The sequence below is a fragment of the Macaca fascicularis genome, chromosome 6 (genome assembly GCF_037993035.2).
Source record: "Macaca fascicularis isolate 582-1 chromosome 6, T2T-MFA8v1.1".
Lineage (NCBI taxonomy): Eukaryota > Metazoa > Chordata > Mammalia > Primates > Cercopithecidae > Macaca > Macaca fascicularis.
In genome coordinates, this window is record NC_088380.1 from 186,038,650 (window position 1) to 186,055,041 (window position 16,392).

At 54.4% G+C, this 16,392-nt stretch overlaps 1 protein-coding gene across 3 annotated transcripts in view; it reads right to left on the reverse strand.

The window, feature by feature from the left end:
• The window catches only part of ADAMTS2 (ADAM metallopeptidase with thrombospondin type 1 motif 2), a 235,399-nt gene that overhangs the window by 65,754 nt on the left and 153,253 nt on the right, over positions 1–16,392 (reverse strand). For all 3 annotated transcript variants that reach the window (XM_045394647.3, XM_073994972.1, XM_065547140.1), the window contains one exon: positions 6,818–6,901. In XM_045394647.3, coding sequence (XP_045250582.2) covers positions 6,818–6,901 — 84 coding nt within the window. The remainder of the gene's footprint in view (positions 1–6,817; positions 6,902–16,392) is intronic.

The following is a 16,392-nucleotide window of genomic DNA, read 5'->3' on the forward strand; positions in this document are numbered from 1 at the left end:
GCGATCTTTTTTTTTTTTTTTTTTGAGACGGAGTCTCGCTCACTGCAAGCTCCCCTGCCCGGGTTCACGCCATTCTCCTGGCTCAGTCTCCCGAGTAGCTGGGACTACAGGCGCCCGCCACCATGCCTGGCTAATTTTTTTGTATTTTTAGTAGAGACGGGGTTTCACTACGTTAGTCAGGATGGTCTCCATCTCCTGACCTTGTGATCCGCCCGCCTCGGCCTCCCAAAGTGCTGGGATTACAGGCGTGAGCCACCGCGCCTGGCCAACAGGAGCCGGTGATATTCTCAGAAGTGCACATGGGATCGTGTCACTCTGCTTAAAGCTGCCCTCATGGGCAAGTCAAACCCCTTGGCAGGCGACACAGATCTGCTCTGCTTCTTGCGATCTGCTCCTTCCGGCGTCTTTGGCATTGGGTCTGCTCTTCCTGTCCCTGTGCTCCTCCTTCTGGGTTCAGGTGCCCTCCCTCCCCTCCCAGCCTGTGAGCTCGGAGCATCTCTGTGCTGGTCACTTCACTGAACCATCTTCAGGTCGGGGTGGAACGGTCACTTCCTCCCGTTGCTTTTCCTGACCTTGTAAGGAAAGATGCCTGCCCCGCATCTCCTCCATCCAGCCCTGAGCCCTGGTACAACTGTTTCCTTGTCTAGATCGCCCTTCTGGAAGCGGTCCCCTGAGGACAGGGACCCTGCCAGGGAATATTCCCAGCACAGCACTTCCCACACAGAAGCCCTTCACACAGTATTTGTTAGAGGATGAGTTTTGTCATTTGGGAACTGATGTGATGAACTGTATGAATAGATTTCCTGATATTAAACAATCTCCACATTCAGTGGAAGTTTCTCTTTATGCGTTATTCAGTTAAACTCTTAATGCCTTGGCATTTTTACTTCTATTTTCAGAAGCGAGACAGGTCTGTACTTTGTCCTGATGGGCTACCTCTGGCATCTGGGTGTAAGGGTCCCATTGACTACGAAAGATACATTGGGTAGATTTCAGAATACATGAGTTTACGGAGTACTGCATTAGTCTTGCTTGATAATGAGTATGCAAATGAGTATGAATGCACTGGCAAAACTTTGGAAAAGGTGAAGAACTTGAGTTCCCTCCATGGTTATGGGACTTATGATGTATTCTCCATTTTTTGGAGTCAGCTTTGAAATATTCACATGTCCCCAGGAAATCCTCAGTTTCCCCAGGATCTCCACGTCCCTGGCACAGAGATCCTCAAATTCTCACCTTCAGGGTCTGACTCTCTTCTGCAAATGTTCTGACTGTGGTCACATACTCCTTCTACCTACCTGACTGTGGTCACATACTCCTTCTACCTACCTGACTGTGGTCACATACTCCTTCTACCTACCCGACTGTGGTCACATACTCCTTCTACCTACCCGACTGTGGTCACATACTCCTCCTACCTACCCGACTGCGGTCACATACTCCTCCTACCTACCCGACTGCGGTCACATACTCCTCCTACCTACCCGACTGCGGTCACATACTCCTTCTACCTACCCGACTGTGGTCACATACTCCTCCTACCTACCCGACTGTGGTCACATACTCCTTCTACCTACCCGACTGTGGTCACATACTCCTTCTACCTACCCGACTGTGGTCACATACTCCTCCTACCTACCCGACTGTGGTCACATACTCCTCCTACCTACCCGACTGTGGTCACATACTCCTTCTACCTACCCGACTGTGGTCACATACTCTACTCCTTCTACCTACCCGACTGTGGTCACATACTCCTCCTACCTACCCGACTGTGGTCACATACTCCTCCTACCTACCCGACTGTGGTCACATACTCTACTCCTTCTACCTACCCGACTGTGGTCACATACTCCTCCTACCTACCCGACTGTGGTCACATACTCCTTCTACCTACCCGACTGTGGTCACATACTCCTTCTACCTACCCGACTGTGGTCACATACTCCTCCTACCTACCCGACTGTGGTCACATACTCCTCCTACCTACCCGACTGTGGTCACATACTCCTTCTACCTACCCGACTGTGGTCACATACTCCTCCTACCTACCCGACTGTGGTCACATACTCCTCCTACCTACCCGACTGTGGTCACATACTCCTCCTACCTACCCGACTGCGGTCACATACTCCTCCTACCTACCCGACTGTGGTCACATACTCCTTCTACCTACCCGACTGTGGTCACATACTCCTCCTACCTACCCGACTGTGGTCACATACTCCTCCTACCTACCCGACTGTGGCCACATACTCCTCCTACCTACCTGACTGTGGTCACATACTCCTTCTACCTACCCGACTGTGGCCACATACTCCTCCTACCTACCTGACTGTGGTCACATACTCCTTCTACCTACCCGACTGTGGCCACATACTCCTCCTACCTACCTGACTGTGGTCACATACTCCTTCTACCTACCCGACTGTGGCCACATACTCCTCCTACCTACCTGACTGTGGTCACATACTCCTCCTACCTACCCGACTGTGGCCACATACTCCTCCTACCTACCTGACTGTGGTCACATACTCCTCCTACCTACCCGACTGTGGCCACATACTCCTCCTACCTACCCGACTGTGGTCACATACTCTACTCCTTCTACCTACCCGACTGTGGTCACATACTCCTCCTACCTACCCGACTGTGGTCACATACTCCTCCTACCTACCCGACTGTGGTCACATACTCCTCCTACCTACCCGACTGTGGTCTCATACTCCTCCTACCTACCCGACTGTGGTCACATACTCCTCCTACCTACCCGACTGTGGCCACATACTCCTCCTACCTACCCGACTGTGGTCACATACTCTACTCCTTCTACCTACCCGACTGTGGTCACATACTCCTCCTACCTACCTGACTGTGGTCACATACTCCTCCTACCTACCCGACTGTGGTCACATACTCCTCCTACCTACCTGACTGTGGTCACATACTCCTTCTACCTACCCGACTGTGGTCACATACTCCTCCTACCTACCCGACTGTGGTCACATACTCCTCCTACCTACCCGACTGTGGTCTCATACTCCTCCTACCTACCCGACTGTGGTCACATACTCCTCCTACCTACCTGACTGTGGTCACACACTCTACTCCTTCTACCTACCCGACTGCGGTCACATACTCTACTCCTTCTACCTACCCGACTGTGGTCACATACTCCTCCTACCTACCCGACTGTGGTCACATACTCCTCCTACCTACCCGACTGTGGTCACATACTCCTCCTACCTACCCGACTGTGGTCTCATACTCCTCCTACCTACCCGACTGTGGTCACATACTCCTCCTACCTACCTGACTGTGGTCACACACTCTACTCCTTCTACCTACCCGACTGTGGCCACATACTCTACTCCTTCTACCTACCCGACTGTGGTCACATACTCCTTCTACCTACCTGAGGCAGTTAAGGAAAAAAAAGGAAAGAAAAAGAAAAGGCTTAGGGCTGGGACAATGTAGCATAGAGCCTGCTAAGGAACAGTTAATAAAGGAGGCTTTATTCCATGAAGTACTCAAGACTGGGAAGGAGCAGACACTTTGGAGGCCAACTAAGACCCAAAGCTTTGCCAGCACTGGTACGCGATTAACCCTAGCCGATTACAAAAGTTTTCTTTTTAAACAATATAGGAGCAACCCGCGGGGGAAATGCAAGCTGCCACCTGGAACCCAGACCAATCAACGGGATAATCTTTTCTCCCCTTTCTAGCCCCAGGACTAGGAGTTTCCCATTTCTGGAAACTTCAAAAGAGGATATAACTCTGTCCATCTCTCATGCCAAAGACTTGAAAATTCCTAAAACACCAGAGGATCCTGGCCAGGGAGGGACAGGCGGGAAGGCCGGAACAGAGAACTCCAGTGGAGGCAGGCAGAGAGCCACATGGGATAGTCCAAAGACCCCCCTCCTGTGAAAGGAGAGCTGGAACCAGATTGCTGGGCTGGGGCCCACCCCCAGGCCCTGCATCTGTGTGGTCCAAAGCCCACTGCCACAGACCTGGGATAGAGGGCTCAGCAAGCCTCCCTCTGCGCTCCCAGCCAGCATTCACTGGCAGAGGAGGCCCTGCATATCCCTCCTCCACTGACCACCCCTGGGCCTCCAAAGCGGCCGGCTGCAGAGAGCCTCCCAACAGCTTCCCAGCGGGCAGATGGCCCTGAATGCTTTCCTTTCTGCCAGAAGAAACATCTTGTTGTAGTCACATTACGTGTACTCTTTCTGATCTTTTAGTTTGTGCCTTCTCTCTTTTTTTCTAGATTAAATAGGCCAGAGGGTTGCTTTTTCCAAAGCTCTCTTATTCCTTGATTCTATGTGTTTCTTCTGTTTTCTAATGTATCTGTTTCTGCTTTTTCTGAATTATTTCCTTATGTTTGCTTTCCTTAGGTTTTTGGTTTTGCTGCTGCTGAAATTCATTCAAATGTATTGAGTTGAAGGCAGGGCTAATGTGTGTCAAACACATCACCCAAGGAAGAAGCTTTTGGAAAATATCTGTGAATTTGCCTCTGAATACAGCTTTAACCACATTCCATAAGATTTGACAGTAGTGCTCTCGTTTTTATTAATGTTCCAAACAGTCTGTAACTGCAATCCTAATATTCTCTTGCCTTGCTCTGTTGCCCAGGCTGGAGTGCAGTGGCGTGATCTCGGCTCACTGCAACCTCTGTCTCCTGGGTTCAAGCAATTCACCCACCCCAGTCTCCCAAGTAGCTGGGACTACAGGCACATGCCACCACACCCAGCTAATTTTTGTATTTTTTTGGTAAAGACAGGGTTTTACCACGTTGGCCAGGCTGGTCTTGAACTCCTGACCTCAAGTGATCTACTCACCTTGGCCTCCCAAAGTGCTAGGATTACAGGTGTGAGTGACCGTGCCCGGTCCCTAGCAGGTTTTTTTTTTTTTTTAAGTTTTCAAATGAATTTTATTTTTTTAGGTTTATAAATTCTGCTGCCCCCACCCCTAGTTTTAGGCATTTCATCAGAGAACATGGACGAAATCGTTTTTGCTGTATAAAATTCACATTTTCTTTATGACCCAAAACACTTCTATAATTTTTAAGTGTTTTACGATTCCTCAGAAAGATCTTTTTTCCTGTAGAGCAAGGGAAACGGTGATATAACCACTAATTTAACTTTGCTCATTGTGTCATTCAAAAATTCTATGCCTTATTAGCATCTAATCTGTGAAAGGCTTTGGAAAGGGTATCAGAGACTCTCATAGTTAGGTTTTTGCCAACTTCCCCTTTGTTCCAAGGATCTGCTTTGGGATGTTTTGTGTTCTCTTGGGGTGCATGAAGGCCTGAAACTGGCATCCGCCCTGTGGGTGCCTTTGGTCACTGTGCAATGAGGTGCTTGGTGGGTGTAGGGAAGCGGCCCCAAACCTACTTAGTATTCCTGGGATCCCTTCTGCCACCGGAGCCCTTCGTCGTCATTTTCACGTCGTGTGCCTTGTAAGTTGCACGCAGTTTTTTATTTTTTGAGACTGAGATTCTCTTTGAACAGAGTTCAACCTTTATATAATTATCTGATGTGTTTGATCCTATTATGATTTGATTTTCTATGCACAGTCAGACCGCAGGCTTGAATTCAGCTGTCTGAGTGAGAAGCCTGACTCCTCAGGTGCTGGGTGGCCCTGGCTGCTGACCTGGGCCTGCCACTAAGTCACATTAAGCCTTGGTGTTCTTATCTGTGAAATGGGCAGAGTCACAGAGTGCACCCCTCCATCTGCCCTGTAGATTAAGGCATTCATCCGTGCAAAGTGCTTCCCACACGGCTGGTACAGGCACTTTGCAGTCCACACTGGCCGCACCGTGGGGCTCCTCTCTTCCTCTATCTCTGTCTGCACGGCATCCTGTGTTTCCATCCCAGGTCACTGTCCCTGGCGGCTACACACCCATGCCCACTGCCAGGAAAGGGTGTCCCAGGTTTGGCTGCAAAGGGAAATGGGATGGGCAAGAGGGCCCAGCGGGGACAGCAGCTGAGGCCAGAGGAGAGGAGGCCACAGATTTGATACAGGGACAGGAGTCCACGGGAGGGTCGTGTAAACCACGTGTTTCTGAGGCTTTGACATCCGAACCTTGCTGACTCCGGAGGGACGGCCCCCACCACCAGTGGTAAGCAATGCTTAGAGACGGGAAACAACTCATCCACGGGCACATTTTTCAGATACAAACCAACCAATCCAGCGCCCATGTCCCCAGCCACCTCCTTGTCAGACTTCGCACTCTGAGCCACTGTCCACCTGCCCTCATTACCCAGGGCCAGGTATCAGAAAACTCAGGACCGCTCCACTCCCCAGAGCCCTGCTGGAATTATTCAAACTGGCCGACCTGAAGCCAGCTCACCCTGCTGGAATTATTCAAACTGGCCGGCCTGAAGCCAGCTCACCCTGCTGGAATTATTCAAACTGGCCGGCCTGAAGCCAGCTCACCCTGTCTCCGCTGGTCCTTCCTGCAGAAACAACACGGACTCAGGCCGCTGTTTACCCAACTCCCTCTGCCTCCTGACCAACGCTGGTGCCTCCCTGTGTGACCCCCGCGGCCTGGTATGTCTCTTCCTCTAGGGATGTGGGAGTAACAGACTCTTTTCAGTGAACGATAGTAATGGCCACATTTTTAAAACTAGCGGTGAAAGGGAGCAGGATCTAGGGGCAGCTCATGAGTGTCTTGTTTCTTATAGGAACCTCAGGGGAGGCAGGGAGAGGCAGGGTGGTTCTGGCAAATGCAAACGCTCCCCCAGGAGGCCCATGCCTCCCCCCCGGGCCCCTCACTCTGCGTGGGAGGCAGGCCAGGCTGGCCACAGTGCACTCACCTTCCCATAGCTTAGGAGGATGATCCGCACCAGGACCACATTGATGTGGGCACCCAAGGACTCGTCATGGTAGATTTCATTGACCTGAAAGAAACAGGGAGGCGTCAGCGGGAACCACAGGTCCTAGGACCAGCTCTGGCTCTGCCAATGGGATGACCCCCCAACCGGCTCTCAGGCCTGGGACCCCCACCCGCTCCTTCCTCTTCCCATGCTTTCCAGCCAGGCATCACTGTCATCTGGGAGCCACCTTGTGACCCTTCCCTCATTGTCCCCTACCCCCTGCCCCTCCAGGCTGCCCCCACTGCCTGCTGGGATCACTGCAGCTCTTTCCTGAGCAACCCCACCCACCAGCCCAGGGATTCCTCGCCTGGGGCCTGAACATGGAAGGTGGGCAGGGAAAGCGGCCCTACACTTGCTGTGGCTTCCAACTGAAACACGACCTTCCCTTCAACAGTGAATGTGGGCAACGGGCCCCCGGGGCACAGGCAGGGCTCCCCCGGGGCACAGGCGGGGCTGGGACTGGCCCTGGAAGAAGTCACTCCAAGCTGTTGCTGGTGGGTGTGGGGGTTACCTACGAGCATCGCTGCTTGGAAATGGGGGCGGTTCTAGGCCCACCACCAGGTATAATGTTTTAACATGTTAATTAAAAGCTCATTATTGCATCCCCAACGTGCTCTCCCTGTTCTGTTTTGATGGCGGGAGCTCCTGTAATCGCCATCCTCTGTACTTATCACAGTGGGTTTTTTTTTTTTTTTTTTTTGAGACGGAGTCTCGCTCTGTGGCCCAGGCTGGAGTGTGGTGGCGCAATCTCGGCTCACTGCAAGCTGTGCCTCCCAGGTTCACGCCATTCTCCTGCCTCCGCCTCCCAAGTAGCTGGGACTACAGGCGCCGCCACCACGCCCGGTTAATTTTTTGTATTTTTAGTAGAGACGGGGTTTCACCGTGTTAGCCAGGATGGTCTCGATCTCCTCACCTCATGATCCGCCTGCCTTGGCCTCCCAAAGTGCTGGGATTACAGGCGTGAGCCACCGCGCCCGGCCCACAGTGGTATTCTTACATGTGTTTCATTCTTCCCATTTAAAACCATTATTCTGAGCAGGTGCCAATGGGCTTCAGCAGATGTCAAAGGGATCCATGGCACGAAAACAGGGGGTGAACTCCCCTTCCACAGAACACAGCCAGCAAGACCCTCCAGAAACACAGGTCATGTTACCCCGGGCTGGAGGCTGTTAAGGGCTTCCTTCGCACTGAGCCCCCACCCTCCAGCTTCCCACCACACACACCCAGGACCCTCCCTAGCACAGCCCCCTCCCTGTCACCTCCTTTGTTGGTTGACCAAAGCCTACTCCTCCTTGAGGCCAGCTCAGCGGTCACTTCCCCCTGGAAGGCCCCCTGCAGGCCTGATCCGCTCCTCATCAAGCACAAGGTGTATTATTCCTGGAGCCCTCTGTGTGCCCCTCGTGGGCTGGGCAGCCACCTGCATCCTCCCTGCTTGCACGCCCAGGGCCAGGCTGAGCAGCGCCTGGCAGGTACTCAGGGATACCCGCTGACAGGCTCAAGACATTGGCACCATCAGGAAGTGGAGAAGCAGGAACTGGCCACGCACCCCTCCCCACGTGCAGACCGAGCCCAGGGGCTGCTGACGGGCTCCAGACATGGCCAAGACATGCTTCCCGGAGCCTGCTGCCACGTCAGGCCAGCACACACTGCTGCACTCCAATCTGTAGAGCCTCCATCTGAGCAACAGTCATTGCTACCTCGAAACAGTGGGGAGGCACCTCAGGAAACCTGAGGGTTAACAAGGAGAATCACATCATGATGGATGGGTGGACAGGCACACAGGGCATGCAAGACAAGGATCCTGGGGCCCGCTGGCATTGGTGCTGGGAACAAAGATGGCACCAATCGTGGGGCAGGGTTCGTGAGCATGCAGGCCCCTGCTAAGGGGACCATCCAGCCCCAGCACAGCTCCTCCCAGCAACTGCTGCCCAGCAAATCTACGTCTGATTGTAAATGGGCTCCCACAAGTCTCCCTTCTCTTTCCTATAGGCAAGGGACGACTCATCAGACCCACAGGAGCTCCGGGCCGTGGGTGTCTGGGGAGGGTGGGTCGGCAACCCCTGTGGGCGCTGAGGGTTATCCTCTAGACCCCCAGGGACCCATCTCGCCCCTGCAGCTGACAAGGTGGAGCTCTGAGGAGGGCACCCAGGTCCCCAGGAAGCCTTGCCATTTGGCCGTCGCCCTCCGTTTCCTCTGTAAAATGAGGATCGCTGCCCCCCATCACAAAGCTGTTGTGGGGATGAAATCTCCAATGCAATGGTGCTTGTGCAAACAATGAAATGGTTTCTTCTTCACTGCTGGTAAACCATCGTGCCCTGCAGCGCCCTGCGAGGTGCTGGGGGTAGGGTATGCACCCCTGAACCACAGAAGTCCTTGCCCAGCTTTGAGGGTCAGACTAGATTTTTTAGTCCATGCTGGCACAGTAGCCTTAAAAGCCAGTTTTTCTTAAGAAAGAAGGGGTTTCTTTAACTGTCCACAGTATCGCTTTCTCTATCACAACAGAGCCTGGCCAGCTTGGCTCACGGAGTCTGACTGTAGAAATGAAGACCTTGACGGAGGGAAGGTCCCACTGCAGCTGACGGGAGCAGAACGGAGGGGAGGGGAGGGGAGGGGAAAGGCCAGGGACGAGGGGCCCGGCTTCTCCTCATCCCCAACCCCAACCTCACAGGTCATACAGAACAGTCCTGACATCTGAGAAGGAAGGAAAAGCGAGAGAGCTTGATCCTGGCTGCTGCCTGGGACCTGAGAGGGGACAAGTTCCTAGCGGTAGGAGTGGCTTCCCGGGCCCGAGTGGAGGCCCAGCCTGCTCAGGCCTGAGAGGGTGGCCCAGGTCCCAGCTGTGCGTGGCAGATGCCAGGGTCCCCTGCACCCCAGGGACACACAGGCAAGACAGCTGGGGACTGGCTTGCGGTTTACCTGGCTCTAGGGGGCACCGCCAGGCTCCAGAGCAAGCCCAGAGGACACTGGCCTACAAGAGAGGGAGGCAAGCCTACTCGCAAGGCTGCTGCAAAGAGGACACGCCCCTACTGCCCCCACCAGTCCTCTGCCTGCAAATCGGGCTTTTGGGAGGTAATTAGGGGTAGATGAGTTCGTGGGGGTGGGACCCTCATGATAGGGCTAGTGTCCTATAGGAACAGACACCAGAGAGCCTGCGTCCTCTCTCTCTGCCATGGGAGGACCCAGCAAGAAGGTGGCTGTCTGCAAACCAGGAAGAGGGTCCTCACTGGGGAATGACCCAGCTGGCAACACGATCTTTAAATTCTTAGTCCCCAGAACTGTGGGAAATGATTTCCTGTGATGCAAGCCCCTGGGTCTATGGCACTTTGTTATACCAGCCCAAGCGGAATGAGACAAAGGCTTTATGGGGAAGAGACGGAGCCACCTCCCGCAGGCCAGACTGTAGCCTTCCTTCTATCCTGGGGCTGAGTGCCTGAGATGAGGGCAGTACCAGATATAGGAACGAAAGCAAGCCCCAGCCAGCTGCGGTGGCTCACGCTTGCAATCCCAGCACTTTGTAAGGCCGAAGCAGGTGGATCACCTGAGGTCAGAAATTCAAGACCAGCCTGGCCAACATGGTGAAACCCTGTCTCTACTAAAAATACAAAATTAGCCAGGCATGGTGGCGGGCGCTTGTAATCCCAGCTGCTCGGGAGGCTGAGGCAGAAGAATCACTTGAATCCAGGAGGTGGAAGTTGCAGTGAGCCGAGACTGCGCCATTGCACTCCAGCCTGAGCGACAGAGCGAGACTGTCTCATAAAAAAAAGAATGAAAGAAAGTTGCATTTTTTCCCCCATGGTTGAGCCTAAGGTGTAAATGCCAACCTCACCATCCACACAGACCCTCAGCATAGCCACAGGTCCCTCACAGGTTCTCAATGGGACTTCTCAAACTGAAATGACCCTGGCCTCTCGTGCAGCCCACCACACCCTGGGACCCAGAATGGCCTGGGCGAGGCTGGCCTGGTCTCTCCTTCCCCACTGGCCTGAGGCTGGCACCCAGCAGAGCCACTGTGTCACCATGAATTGTGGCTCTGAGTGGATCAGAACCAGTACAGAGCCAGCCCTCCTGCCAGGAGGCGGAGAGGGACACTCAGATGCCACAAGACCAGCTCCAGGATCATGGGCCTTGAGGGAAAGGCAGGGAACCAGAGGACATATTAGTGGGAATCTGCCCACTGGGGCCTGGGTCCCCCTAAGGATGTGGCATGTCATGAGACCTGAGAAACAGAACAGGTTAGCTCAGCAAAGCAGGCTGGCACTCCCGGCAGAGGAGGCAGCCCATGCGAACCTCCCAGGGTTGGAAGCAGCGAGGCACCTTCCAAGCACGGAGGGGATGCGGAGGGACGCTCCAGCAGAGGAGGTGGGAGGGGAGCACTGAGGCCAGACCACAAGGTCAGGAGGATTTTAAATCCACTCTAAGAGCAATGGGAGAACACGGAGGAAGGATGATGGCAGTGCATTTAAGAAGCTTACACCAGGTGTCTTATGGAAAGTAGATGGAAGGGGTCATGATGTGGGAATGTGGGGTTCAGCTTTGGGGATGAGTGCAGAGAAGGGACAGATGTGAGGGATGATGTGGATTGGAATGGGGGTCATCGGCCCGCCTGAGCAGGTGGAGGCTGGGGCTCTGGGAAGGGCGTGCGGGCAGCTCCCACAGGGCGGAGGGAGGAGAGGCGGGGCTGGCTCTCTCCTGGCTCCCGGCCAGGCCCTGCCCCTCAGGACACAGGATCTTCCGCTCTCCTAGCACTGCCCCTGGGGCCGAAGGTGGCAGCTCTCATCTCAGGAAGGAATCTCGTGTCCTTCTGGAACATTGGGAAGATCTAATCCTGCTCCCTGATTTGGGACAGGAGGCGACCAACCATTCCAAAAGCCCTGCCGCCGGGCATCGAACTCCCTGGGACAGACCCTCAGGCTCACATTCTGCTTGGAGGTGGGGTCGAGGCGGCTGAGCCCAGGGTGTCAGGCTGCTAGGCGTGGGGCCCTGGCTGGGGAGCCCCACTGTGGGGCTGTCTGCCAGCAGCCAGCTCCCACCTCCTGCGCTGGGTGCCCTGGCCCTGGCCTCTGGAAGCCTCAGATGATTCGGAGATGAACTGGGGTCCCCTGGCTGCTGAGGAGCTGGAGAGGGGTTACCTTCAAATGCTCCCAGCAGGTAGCCAGGAGGAAGGAGGCCGGGCCGCAGCCAAGGCCCCCTCGTGAAGGCTCCCTCTGCGAGCCCTCCCTGGCAGCCTTCCACTGTGGTGTGCTCTCCCTGATCCTCTCCCCAGGAAGCCTCTGTCCTTCCTCTCTTCCACACCAGAGCAGCACACTGTGCCCCAGGCATCCCTCCTCTCTGCAGGCAGGCCTGAGCGAAGCCATGGTGGGGCTTGTGATGGCCTCCTGGCTCCTCTGGGCGGCCGCTGGGCCTGGAATCCTGTTCCAGAGCCCTCACCTTGGTCCCTCCCAGCAGTCAGGAACCCCATGGGGCACTGTGGCCCAGAGACCACTGACCGCTGGCCTGGGTGGTTCTCCTGCCCCTGCCTGTGCTGTGGCAAAGTCCAGCCCACAGTCCGGGGCTGGGCTCCTTCTGCTGTCTGGCCTCTCAGTTTCGGTAGGTTAATACGATACATGAGGAACAGACATGGTGGGCGGGCAGGCAGGGTCTGTGGGGCGTGAGATGCAGGGGCGCTCCACAATGTCCTTGTCCTCCATAGGCCTGAGGAGTGAGCCCCGTCCCGTCCCCCTCTACCATCCCAGGGCTCTACGTGCTTTTCAGGGGGCTGCAAAATTGCCACCGTTTGCTGCGCAGCCCTGGCCCCTCACAGGTTCTCAGTGGGACTTCTCAAACGGAACCTGGGCACGGGAACCACTGCAAGAAATCAGTGCAATTCTCGACAAAACACTGGCATCCTCAACAAGGACACAGCTGCAACATTTCTGCAGAGTAGAGGGTTGACTGATGTGGCAAAAAGAGCAACTGAAGACAGAAGGTGGCCTCCACGTGCCTGCCTCCCTCACATCCCCGGCCCCACCCACTTTCCCCTGGCCCCACCCACTTTCTCTCCCAGACAGGAGACAGGTGGTAGGGCTCCCCAACAGCTCCCCTCATGTCCTCCCCACCGCCCCCGACACACACACCATTCTTCACTACGATCACCCCGAGGAACAGATCTCACCTTCCCTGTCCGCTGTCTAAAACCCTCAATGGCTCCCCAGTGCCTTCAGAGGCAGGGCCCAGCCACTCTGCCTGCCATTCAGAGCCCTTTCCACGCTGGCCCTGTCTAGCTTCTCCATGCCCTACTTCAGATACTTCCCCACACGGCACCCTTGCTCCTGACAGCCCAGCCAGCCTTCCCCAGAGCCGGCTGCCCTCTCCTGCTGCCTGTGCATTGGTTCAGACTTGGAATCCTCACTCTCCCTGACCAGCCCCTGAATTCTTTAGATATCTCAAGAGCATTTGAAAAAAAAAAAGACTCATCCCAAAAAATATATTTAAAAGGAAGGAGGCAGTGACCACCTTGCTTAAACCCTTCCTACCCAAGGCGTGAGACCACAGTTCCTGGCATGACCTCCAGGACAGGAGGTCTGCTGCATCTTCTCAGGCTGCCCTGGCCCTGCTCCCTGCGCTCCAGCGGCTAGCCTGGCTGCTCCTTGCACAGGGAGCCTGTCTCCACCTCAGGAACTTTGGACTTGCAGTGCAACTGCTCCCAGCAGTGTCTGGCCCACAGTAGGTGCTCAATAAACAGTTGTTGAATGAATGGAGTGAATCACTTTGAAGATATGGAATAACCAGAAATGGGCCAAATGTATGACCCAGCATAGGCCGGTGACCCCTGTCACGGGGAAGCCCCTAGCTAAGGCCTCGCCTCGGCTACCCCCAGCAGCCCTGGGGCCTCCCCCGCATCCCCCCTCCCCAAGGCCTGTGTGTGCTGGGGGGAAGCAGCTCTGCTTTCCCAGGTTGCAGGGGGAGGGGAAGCCCAGGGACGATGCCCTTGAGTCCTGTCTGCGAAATTGATCCTGGAATCTTTAAACCTTGGGGGGAAATGTTCAAAGCCGCAGCCATCTTTGTGCGGAGAGAGGCCAAAGGCTCTCTTGTTTGGGGAAATACATTGTAATGTGCCTTTTGCTTATGCAAAGATGCAGCCAAGTTTCTGTTCTGAAATAGACAATGAGGAAGGAGCGGCTCTGCATGACAATGTAAAAGTTTGCCTCCGCTGGTGGCAGTTCCACCCGGGGACGGTGAGCCCTGGGAGGTGGCCTGAGGCTGCTGGGCAGAGGTGACTTTGTCCTCTGCCAAGGCAGGGAAGGTGCAGAAACAGGGAACCGGCTTAGGTTCCCTACTAGGGGAGGCTGCTGGCCCGCCAGCTGCAGGGGAGACGGGCAGGGGCACTGGAACAGCAGCCACCCCAACCTTCAGGAAGGTTCCCATCTCCTTCGCTCGGCTGAGCTTTGGGCCACCAGAGGCAGCCTATGACCCACCGGGCAAAACCATGGCCAGGAGCAAGCCAGGCCTGCAAAGTCTGTCAGAGGCCTGGGGGAGGGGGACCTGCTGCTCTATGACTTCTCTGGGACCCCCTGAAATAAGTGGGGAGAGGGCTGTTCTCTCTGTGGCCCCTTCGGAGGCCAGGCTTGGACCACCGAGGTGGAGGCAGAGAAGAGAGCGCAGCCAGAAGTCAGGGAGAGAGGTCTGCTGGCCTCGGGGAGGAACGTTTCATCTGTGTGCACTGCATACGGTGCCTAAACGGGGCTGCCAGAGCCTGGGCTTATCATGAGAATAAATGTTCCCACGGCATCGCTGCTTCACCCCCTGGCGTCTCAGCAAATGCTTCAGAGGCAATGCGAGAAGAAACATGACTCTTGCTCAAAATATCAAACTATCATGGAATGGAAACGGCCAGGATCAGAATTACTGGGGTCAGATCATACATCAAAAAGCCAGGCGGTCAGAGCCCCCTCCTTCAATACCCAGTGCGAGAACACTCTGCCCAAGGCCACCCCCTCACTCCTCAGGCGCCGTCTCCTGTGCCCGTCCACACTCTGCTGATACCTCTGCAGGTGCCTCAGGGTGGGGACGGGGCTCCTCCACCCCCAGACCAGCTGAGCAATGCACAGAGCCCAGCAGAGGCTAAGAGGCACGTGCTGTGCTCGAGAGATATGTGTGGCACTCCAGCAGGCACGCTGAGAAGACAAATTGCATGACAAAACTTCCCGGGTTTGTACTAACAACTGCAAGAGGCTGCCCCTCCCCCTCTCCGGAGTTTGGGGGGTTAGCAGAGCATTGGGGGCGATATTCCCACTCCGAGGTGGACTGCGTGGTGCCAGCATGGGGATTCTGCCACAATCCTGCCATGTGACTTGGGGCCAGTTACTTAACCTATCTGGGCCTCAGTTTCCTTATCTGTAAAATGGAGATAATAATAGTCCCTGTGTCTCAGGGTTGTTTCAGGTTGAAGCAACAATGAAACTTGTCACACGCGTCCGTGTGGAGAGACCACCAAACAGGCTTTGTGTGAGCAATAAAGCTTTTTAATCACCTGGGTGCAGGCGGGCTGAGTCGGTAAAGAGAGTCAGCAAAGCATGGTGGAATTGTCATTAGTTCTTATAGGTTTGGGATAGGTGGTGGAGTTAGGAGCAATTTTTTGTGGGCAGGGGGTGGATCTTACAAAATACATTCTCAAGTGGGGGAGAATATTGCAAAGTACCTTCTTAAGGGCAGGGGAGAATATTACAAAGTACCTTCTCCAGGGTGGGGAGGGTGTATCGTACAAAGCACATTCACAAGGGCGGGGGAATATCACAAAGTACTTATCACAAGGGCGGGGAGAGTGTATTGTCACAAAGTCAACTGATTGGTTAGGGTGGGGCGGAAACATCACAATGGAAGATGCCATCAGTTAAGGCAGGAACTGGCTCTTTTCACTTCTTTTGTAGATCTTCAGTTGCTTCAGGCCATCTGAATGTATACGTTCAGGTCACAGGGGATATGATGGCTTAGCTTGGTCTCAGAGGCCTGACGCTCCTGTCTTCTTATATTAATAAGAAAAACAAAACAAAATAGTGGTGAAGTGCTGGGGCAGTGAAAATTTTGGGGGGTGGTATGGAGAGATAACGGGCAATGTTTCTCAGGGCTGCCTGGAGTGGGATTAGGGGCAGCGTGGGAACCTATAGTGGGAGAGATTAAACTGAAGAAAGAGTTTGGGGTAACAGGTGATATTGTGGGGTTGTTAAAAGAGTATTTGTTGTTTAGAATGATTGGTGATGGCCTGGATGTGGTTTTGTATGAATTAGAAAATTAAACGGAAGACACAAGGTCCGAATAAAAGGAGAAAAATAGGTATTAGAGGACTAAGAATTGGGAGGACCCAGGGCATCCAATCAGAGAGTGCCCAAGGGGCTTCAGCGTAATTATTTGCTTGGTTGGCGAGTTTTTTGGGCTCTATCCTTAAGTTTTTTTATGTTGTCATATACCGGGCCAGATTGATTTAGGTAAAAACAACACCCAGGTGATTAAAAAGCTTTATTGCTCACACAAAGCCTGTT